An 8,575-nucleotide genomic window follows, 5' to 3' on the forward strand; every position below is an offset into this window, starting at 1 on the left:
TATCATATCTCTAAACTCTTGTAGAATTATAAGTAAAGGGCTTTCAATTCTCTCCTCTGTTTCTTTACTAGCAAAAATCGCAACAGGTGATATCTAATTCTAATAAAACTTAATCACAATTTCAAAGATCGCCCTCGTCATTGGAATTACAATAGGCAGTAGTGGATTGATAGGTAGACCACGAAGTTATCTCAAATAGGTATTATAGTCCTAGTCCTTATCCTAATTAAACTCAATCACAATTTACTATTATTAATATGCGTGTTTCACGCATTATACTAGTGATCAATATCAAGAATTACGACAACAAATGAGAAGCAGGAAGCCCACGACAACCCGTGTTGACCAAAGAAACACTTCTACACATTTCGATATGGTCTTTTTTCTGGCGGTGGTCACCTTTATCATGTTGGCTGGCCTAATAAGTTTCCTTATCATGGGGAGGTAAGACACGTTTAACTGCTTGTTCATTGTTTGGACTCTCATATTTCCCACAATTTCTTTCTTTGTATGTATTGGATTGGATGTACTAGTTTTTGTGATTTTTATAGTTATATTTTCTTAAATATGTGACTCTTTAGCGATGGTTAAATGGATCAATGACCAAGTGGCCAACCCTGACCGGATAATCCACTATATTGTCCTTGATTGTAGGCGTCTGCTCGCCAAGGCCCCCTGATAAGGCTAGGGGATTCACGAGCTGGCTAAAGAACCATCAAGCCCATCTTCTGGCACAACGTGTCATTCGCTCTAGATCCTCGGGCCTATGGACGGGTGAGGCACTGGATGCCATCTGTACCCCTCCTTGAATCAATGAAATCGGTCTACAGAACTTCTTTCGGAAAAGATAAAAGAAAAACTAAGTAGATTTGAATGTTTTCTCAAAATAAAGAGCATTTAATTTACAATTACTGCCGAAGTCGTTTCAGTTTCAATTTCAATTTATATTATGCGGATTGGGATCACACTCGTCAGTGGAAATACTTAGGCATGCAATAGATTGGATTTTGGCAAAGCGATGCTTATATTGATAATTTGATACTCAAAATATCAGAAGTTCAAGCTATATCTTGATGTGAGATTCAATGTTTCTCAACCACCGCAACAGCTCCGTCTGGTCCTTGTTAGCCATGTAACTATGCAAGAACTCCGCTAGCTTATCGTTTACTCCCCTCTCCTCCAGGTACTCCCTCACCGCGATCTGCATCTCCTCATCCAATTCCCTTACCACCAACCACCCAATGCAAATCCAGATTTCTAATCAAGTTAATTAGAAGAGAAACAGCGAAATTTGAGCAAAGTTCGAACTTTTATCACCTGAAATCAGGGCCCATGTAAGGCCTGAGCGCGGCGGGGCCGCGCCGAACCGGGAAGACCTTCTCGATGTCGACGGCGTCCGGCCACGCCGAGCAAACGAACTGGAGCACGCATCCCGAGGCCTCGCCCTTGGAGACCTCGACGACGAGGCTAATGTGGAGGCGCGCATCGTCGCCGTCCGATCTCCTCGAGTGAGCTGCGCCGTCGAACATGGTGGCGTCGATCTTGATGTCCTCTTTCCCCTTTTTCCCGAGGAGACGGATCCATTGCTCGCCGGGGCGGTCATTGACGGAGAAGGAATCGAAGCGCGCCGCCGCCTGGGGGAGAGAGGAGATCGAGTTGGAAGATGGGTTTAGGGATAGGGCTTGTAGGATTAGAGAGAGGGGAGAAGGGTTCTTACCGGGGAAGGGGGGCGGGACTCGGATTCGTAGGTGATCTCGGTGCGGAGGACGCGGAGGAGGTTGTCTTTGAAGGCAGCGCGGCGCATCTCGGAGATGTAGGAGCGAGAGGAGAGGAAGGTAATGGGATGAGGGAGAGGAGGAATTAGGGTTTTGAGAAGCCTTCGAGAGTGGAGGAGGAAGCGAGCCATCGAGTGTGAAGTGGACGGAGGAGGAGAAGGGGTTTAAGCCTTGCAAGGGTTTTCCGAGAGTTTTAGTCTACAATGGTGCATTTATTAATAATACTCCACTAAATCACTAATGCGTTTCCTTTTATTTGAAAATAAGTTTATTTCTATAACATTTTTTTTTAATTTGATTCATATTACTAATTAGTTATTTTGGATAATGGCCTAATTGAATTATTAGATACCTTGACATTTTTCATCCAAGTCAAGGTTCAGAAAGGTCTTTTTCTTTTTAATATCATGATAATTCATTAATCTTCAAATAGTGTTTATAATATGATATACAAATGAGATGAAAAGATACGATAAATTTATATAACAAACTCCGCTCCTGGCTAAAAAACAAATTGACCAACCATTAACCCAGAGTATTAAAATGGAGGAGATAGGACATCGGTCCTAGAGCAATCTTCTCTCTTGGTCCATCGAGGCTTCCTTGCAAAGAAGAAATAGATGCATGAGACTTAGACTTAGAGCACTTCTCAATAAAATGTCGACGTCCTAATGACTCTTCTTAGCCAAAATAGATCCAACATGCATAGAAATCGGCCAAACCATTCGAACAAAACTTTGTACAAAACATCAAAGTAGATTCAGCCTAGCCACCAAGAGAAACCTTAATAGTAAACCTACTCAACAATGGCTAGCATAATAGCAACACCACAGCACGAAGGCGAGACAACCGCCTAGCAACTGTCATGGCAAGTCCACCACCCGACATTAGCCGCACCAGAGGAGGCCTGACAAGGGGGCGGGGCGGGGTGAGGCAAGGGGTTGGCGATGACAACAGAGGGAGACCGACTAGGTTGTAGCCTAGAGCTCCGACAAGTTGGAGGCAGTAGCGGAGATAGAGCAGGGGCCGAAGAGACAACAATAGGAAAGGCCAAAATTGTCATTAGCGGTAACCAGAGTAGGGACAGTTGGGTTGAAGGCTTCGCCATTGAGTACGAGATTTCAAAGGAAAGGGAGGCGAGAAGAGGGCAAAGTGAGATCCTAGCAAAGATAGAGCAAGGAGAGGGAAGAGTGAGAAACCAATGAACGTAGAGGCGAAGGAGGTCTAAGGAAGAGGAGATGATGGGCATGGCATAGGTGGCTACTAGCTAACCCCTAACTTGGCGAGGAGGGAGAGAAAAGAGGGTAGGAAGAGAAAAAACATGGGGGAGAAAGCCTCTCCCTTCCCTTAGCGTGCAGACTAGAGGAGGGGAGGTTGACTAGAAAAAGCCCCCATGCAAGGAGGGGAAGACGACGACCAGGTTTAGAAGGCCGTAATATATCTGATTTTATACCCAATTCACTATATACTGTAAGCTAGATTGAAAATTTTAAAATAGAAACTATGGTGCATGAAAATTAAATTCAAGCAAGCCTTTTAGAGTCCCTTGTTTTGTATCTAATGTTCCATAGTCCTCTTGTATTTTTACTCCACTTTACTATGTGCTATGGCTTGCATCAATGTTTTAGTAACCCTCGGACAAATTGTAACTTGGAAGCTGAAGTGAAAAAATGAAGATTGTTGCTACATCATCCTGCATGCATTTGCATTCTCATCGTTAAACATATTAAAATTTGTCATCATATTCTCATCAAAATCATTATTCATGGTATTATTTTGATCCATTACAAGATTGTCTCCATTTTGTAGAACTGGTTCCATCTTTTCTTCCTCGCCTTTATTATTCGCTTCATTCTTTTTCATAATTTCTGCTCTTTTGCCGGTCTTCTTCTTGAGTTTCTTCAAAACTTTTCTTGGCTCAAATTGCCCGGTAACGATGGCCTTGTGCAGATTCATATCTACCTTCACCGTCTCAATGCCTAAAGAAGAACTTATTAAAATTCTCCAAAAGCTATATTTAAAGACATAGAATTCAATAAAAAAACACTAAACCTTTAATTCTCTTAAGAGCCTCCATGACTGATCTTTCACATGCTTTGCAGTGCATGTATACTTTTAACTCCAGAAAGATTGCCTATTGAATGAGAACTAAACGTTATCACAAGAAGAGTGGCATACATATCAGAACATAGAAATAAAGAAACTGCAGGTTAAAACTATACACATAATATGAGATGGAACACGAAAGAATTCTAATAGAGCAAGCTTTACCTTATCTGAGTTACTTTTCTCTTCACTCATGGCTCCTACAAAGAAATATAGTGAAAAGAAAAAAAAAAATCAGAAGTCTGAAAATACGAGAGTTTTATATTAGTTCAATTATTTGTCAAACTACTTTTTTGTTTCTTTTTTTTTTTTGTTTCTTTTTATTACTTTAGATAGGGGCACTTAGCCTACAAAGAGGAAACACTATAACACTAAATTAATAGCATAATTTTCTTCGCAATTAAAGCTCAATGCTGCCAGTTACATTGATAGCATGTTGAGTTGTGTTATACTAATTAATTGCATTGAGTTGGGGAAAAAAATTTGTTTGATAGTGATTATATATATGTGAAAAGAGGAAAAAGAAAAGGAGGTTGAAGAACAATATACCTGATTGTTTAGCTGCTATAACCAACCCATTTTGGCCTCCAAAATGACTGCATTAATCGAAAAGAAAAGGGAACGTAATAAGAAGAAGAAAACTAGATAAAAAAATTCTAAGTTTTTAGAGAAGGAGAAAAAGGAGAATTAAGAAGAGAGTTTTAACTAGATTTGGCCCGTATTTGGAACAAAAGGACTTGGTCAAGACTTTTCCAACACCAACAAAGCTTCTGTTTTAATGGTTCAGAGTCACCGTACAAACGTGTTTTACGCCTGACCTGGGTACTTTTAGCTAATGGAGTCCATTAATTGTTACTTATCTAATACCCCTTCTTTCTATAGTATAAAAGTTAAAAAAGTAACAAAATTAACTATAGAACACTACATGGCCTTTTATATATATCATGTACTATGAATTTATGAATTTATAGGGTAATATTGTCTTCTAAACAAAAAGAGTCCTAACCATGTGGTGGTAGATTTGGATTGGATTTGCCTGGATTAGAGCATCTACTCTATAATAGAGTCATTGTTTAAGTGGAAGAAGAGGGCTCTTGTGCAGCCCATTAGCAAGCTGACACTAGTTATATAAGAACAATTGATACTCGCACACATACGTAACGTAAGCCATTAGCCATCCTCTCAATTCTAAAATTCAAATCATTTCGATACTATTTACTGATCTGCGTGATAATTATCACCTCCAACATTCTCCTTATGATACATACTTTCTGACGCTTCTCAATTAGAACTCTGCTACGAAATAGTGAATACCCAAGGCAAATAATGCTATGTTACTGGATCACAGTTCCTTATATTATATGGCACTGGCATAGACCATGCGCAGAGTTGACCACTGGATGGACCCCTCCGGTGAACAGAGATTTGATGAACAAATGCACATGTCTACAGGAGCAGGTAGCTCTTGCGAGCATTGCAGGAATCCTATTCTACCTCCCACGATTGGCCCAGTCCCCGCTAAAACCACTCTCTCTCTCTCTCTCTCTCTCTCTCTCTCTCTCTCTCTCTCTCTCTCTCTCGTGGTCGAGGAGAGCAAGAAGTAAAGGGCAAATTATATTAAAATAAATTAGGATGAGGACTGAGACGAAAGAACAGCGAAGCAGCAGAGAAGACGCGAGAAGCGGGACCCACTAGCACATGCGTTTCTCAGCGCCGCTTCTACGGCGACCGGTCCAACGGCCTAACTGCAGAGAAAGAGATGTAAGAGGTTGTAGTAGAGAATGGGAGTATTCAGAGAGTCTTTTATATTTGTGTTCCTAAGCCACATGCCCCCCCACCCAGAAGCTTAGAGGTAATTTAGCAATGATATGCACGTAACTCGTGGTCGACAACTCCCATTAAACATACGCCACTCCTGTTTGACTCATTGGGTGGATATGCTGTCAACTGTTGCACAGTCATCTCCATAACATAACCAGCATTAATAGGATAGGAGAAGTCATAGCCACTTCGAAGAACAAGTAGTGAAATTAGCATTTCTTCTTTTGGTATGCATTTTATTCAGCTATTATATCCATGAACAAATTTCTAGTCAGTTTGAGATTCATACAGCAACAGCACAAACTCAACCCTAAAGTAAAGTAACCAAAACAAGTGATTATAAAAATTAAAAAAGGGGGGAGCAAAAGCAAAGGGACAGCATCAACCATTACCGCCGCCGCTTGTTGACGGCAACCTCGTCTCAGCTCTTCCAGGCGTAAACCAAAAGGGAGAAGCCCTCGCCGCGCTGCATCTCTACCTCCTCCGGGCTCGCCCAATCCATAATAGTCGACCCGCTCGCGCTCGACGCCGTCGACGAGACCGACGACGACGAGCTCGTCTTCAATAAATCCTTCCTCCTCCTCCTCCTCCCACTTCTCCTCTCTCCTCCACCGCCACTGCTACTCTCACTCAAATTCCTCCCCATCCTCTTCCCAAAATACTCCCCCAATGCCCCCTTGCAACCCCCAAAACTACCCCACCTCTCCCCAAAACGCCCATCCTCCTCCACTCCTCCCTTCCCCTCGAAACGGAACACGAACACGGCGTGCCCCGCCACCTCCGGCGCCGGATCCGCCGTCGGCTGGAAGAGCCAGTTGTGTAGGTCCCACGAGACCTGGATCCGACCGCCGCCCTCGAGCTCCACCTTCTCACTCCCTCGAAACTTCCACCGCAGCCGGCGCACGTGCAGCACGTGCTTCCCGTCGACCCCGACCCACATGCCGACCTCTCCTCCTCGGTCCTTCTCCCGCGCCGCGAGGTCGATGGAGATCTCCCTCTCCGTCCCGGCGAAGAGCGCCGTGGTCTTGTACGACCTCCTCCCGCACGATTCTCCAAGCACCACGTGCTCGCGCCGCGAGATTAGAACCGGGTCCTTTGGGGTGAACGGTTTGGTTGCCCTCTGGGCTTTCGCCTTCTTGTAGGCCTCCTCACAGAGATCGCCGGCGACGAGGGCCACCTGGCCGTCGACGGCGACGGAGACGAAGAAGCCGGAGGTGGGCTCCGGGCTGCCGCCGGAGGAGAAGCGGGCGCGAGAGAGATCCCAAGCGAAGTCAACGCAGCGGTGCGGGCTTTGGTTGCCGAGGTGGAAGCGCTTCGACCCACGTCGCTTCCAGAGGACCCACGGCCGGATGCGGAACCCGAGGGGCCCATCGGCGTCCTCGTCGGAGCAGTCACCAACGTTGTCCTCCGCCGAGAAGAGGCGGATCTCGGCCCGGAGCGAGAGGCCGAGGACGGTGCGGGACCAGGAGAAGGCCACTAAGCCGAGATGGGTCTCGTATACCGAGGTCGTCAGGCTCGGCCCCGCCGCCCCCGCTGGCGACGCAGCGGCGCCGCCTCGGAAACACGCCGGAATCGGGTCCGGCATCGTCTTCCCTCTTCTTGGTCTTCCTCGGATTCTAAAATTATCAAAAGATCCGACCAAAAGGTATGATCTTGTCGAATCCAAGGCACAGAGAAAGAGAAGGAGAGGAGAGGTTTGGGGGACTGGCGAGAGACCTTTCTTATAAGTTTAGCACAAGGGTGTCGGTAATAATCACGGGCGGTGATCATAACCAGGAGAGAAGACTATTGAGATCTATCTATCCTGGTTTGGTAACATGGATTAGGATTCCACCACTATTCCAGCTTATGTGCTAACCTTTTAGTAACCAATCATTGTAATTATAGTTAGAGCAATAATTAGGATCTAATTGTTCAACAGAGATGGATTTCAAAAAGCAATGAGCGAATTAAGAGGAAGGGGGTTAGGGGGGAGATTGATTTGGTGTTGATAGGTGGAGACCGGGAAAATAGTTTGTAAGATTCATTCTATGATGGAGAAATTGGGGGTTTTTGGTCAAACTTGGTGCTGCACTTGACTTCGTAATGTCCAATAATTCATGAGAAAGTTTGATAGGTCAACACAATTTTGGGATTAGAGACCAAATCAAATGTGTGGACATATGTTTAATTTGTCTTGATTTGATACTTAAGAAACTTGTGAGGATTATTCAACTTGATTTGAGTCCGTGTCTTATGAATTACTAAGACTTTGGATGGAAAAAGAACGAATAACCTCACGAGGTGGTTTACTTATCAGTTGATTTATAACTAATCTAGAAGAGATTACAATAAAATCGTTAAATGCTCATTTGGATTAATTCTGAGAGGAGAAATGCCAATTAAAGTACAGTAAATAGGTGCGAAGACTCTGTTTCACTCTCGGTGAGATCATCATCCCAAGTCTTTGCTTTTAGAAATTAACCGGGAAGCTTCATAAACCAACATATTTCTTATAATAAAATTTTAAATTCCACGTCATTCTGTGATGGCATGGAATCCTTGTCTTTGTATAAATCCATGCATTTCCACCTTTCTTCTCTGGCTGAGACGCACAGTTTTGATCTAGCAGTTGTTTTGGAGAATAAAATTATAAAAAAAAGAGGGGGTATATTTAATCATTTGTACAATTTATAAATTTCATTGGTATTTGTGGATTTTTTTTATTATAAAAATTAACTAGATTCACATTTCTTTGTTGATTGTTGATGTTCAGATTGTGGCTTTCATTTCATTGTGATAAAACTAGTTATCAGGGCCACTCACTTGCACATACACCAACCTAATCGTTGCCTTTTGCCCCACTTGGTATGGAGTATTTAGATTACATATAT

At 43.5% G+C, this 8,575-nt stretch overlaps 3 protein-coding genes across 3 annotated transcripts; all 3 read right to left on the reverse strand.

Annotated features, from left to right (window-relative positions):
* Positions 1 to 1,005: 1,005 nt before the first annotated feature.
* On the reverse strand, positions 1,006 to 2,033 carry LOC140781618 (uncharacterized protein At2g39795, mitochondrial). The gene is made up of 3 exons (XM_073127685.1): positions 1,718 to 2,033; positions 1,318 to 1,634; positions 1,006 to 1,223 (listed from the first exon to the last, which is right to left on the reverse strand). Exons 1-3 carry the CDS (start codon positions 1,904 to 1,906, stop codon positions 1,064 to 1,066), a joined length of 666 nt encoding a protein of 221 aa, XP_072983786.1. The 5' UTR covers positions 1,907 to 2,033; the 3' UTR covers positions 1,006 to 1,063.
* Positions 2,034 to 3,414: 1,381 nt separating this feature from the next.
* Positions 3,415 to 4,077, reverse strand: LOC140780298 (heavy metal-associated isoprenylated plant protein 19-like). The gene is made up of 3 exons (XM_073125735.1): positions 4,047 to 4,077; positions 3,828 to 3,909; positions 3,415 to 3,754 (listed from the first exon to the last, which is right to left on the reverse strand). Exons 1-3 carry the CDS (start codon positions 4,074 to 4,076, stop codon positions 3,459 to 3,461), a joined length of 408 nt encoding a protein of 135 aa, XP_072981836.1. The 5' UTR covers position 4,077; the 3' UTR covers positions 3,415 to 3,458.
* Positions 4,078 to 5,903: 1,826 nt separating this feature from the next.
* On the reverse strand, positions 5,904 to 7,757 carry LOC140780604 (uncharacterized). The gene has a single exon (XM_073126255.1). The coding sequence runs from the start codon at positions 7,285 to 7,287 to the stop codon at positions 6,124 to 6,126; it is 1,164 nt and encodes a 387-aa protein (XP_072982356.1). The 5' UTR covers positions 7,288 to 7,757; the 3' UTR covers positions 5,904 to 6,123.
* Positions 7,758 to 8,575: the final 818 nt, after the last annotated feature.

The sequence above is a fragment of the Typha latifolia genome, chromosome 1 (assembly GCF_019914945.1).
Source record: "Typha latifolia isolate L0001 chromosome 1, TyphaL0001v2, whole genome shotgun sequence".
NCBI classification, from domain to species: domain Eukaryota; kingdom Viridiplantae; phylum Streptophyta; class Magnoliopsida; order Poales; family Typhaceae; genus Typha; species Typha latifolia.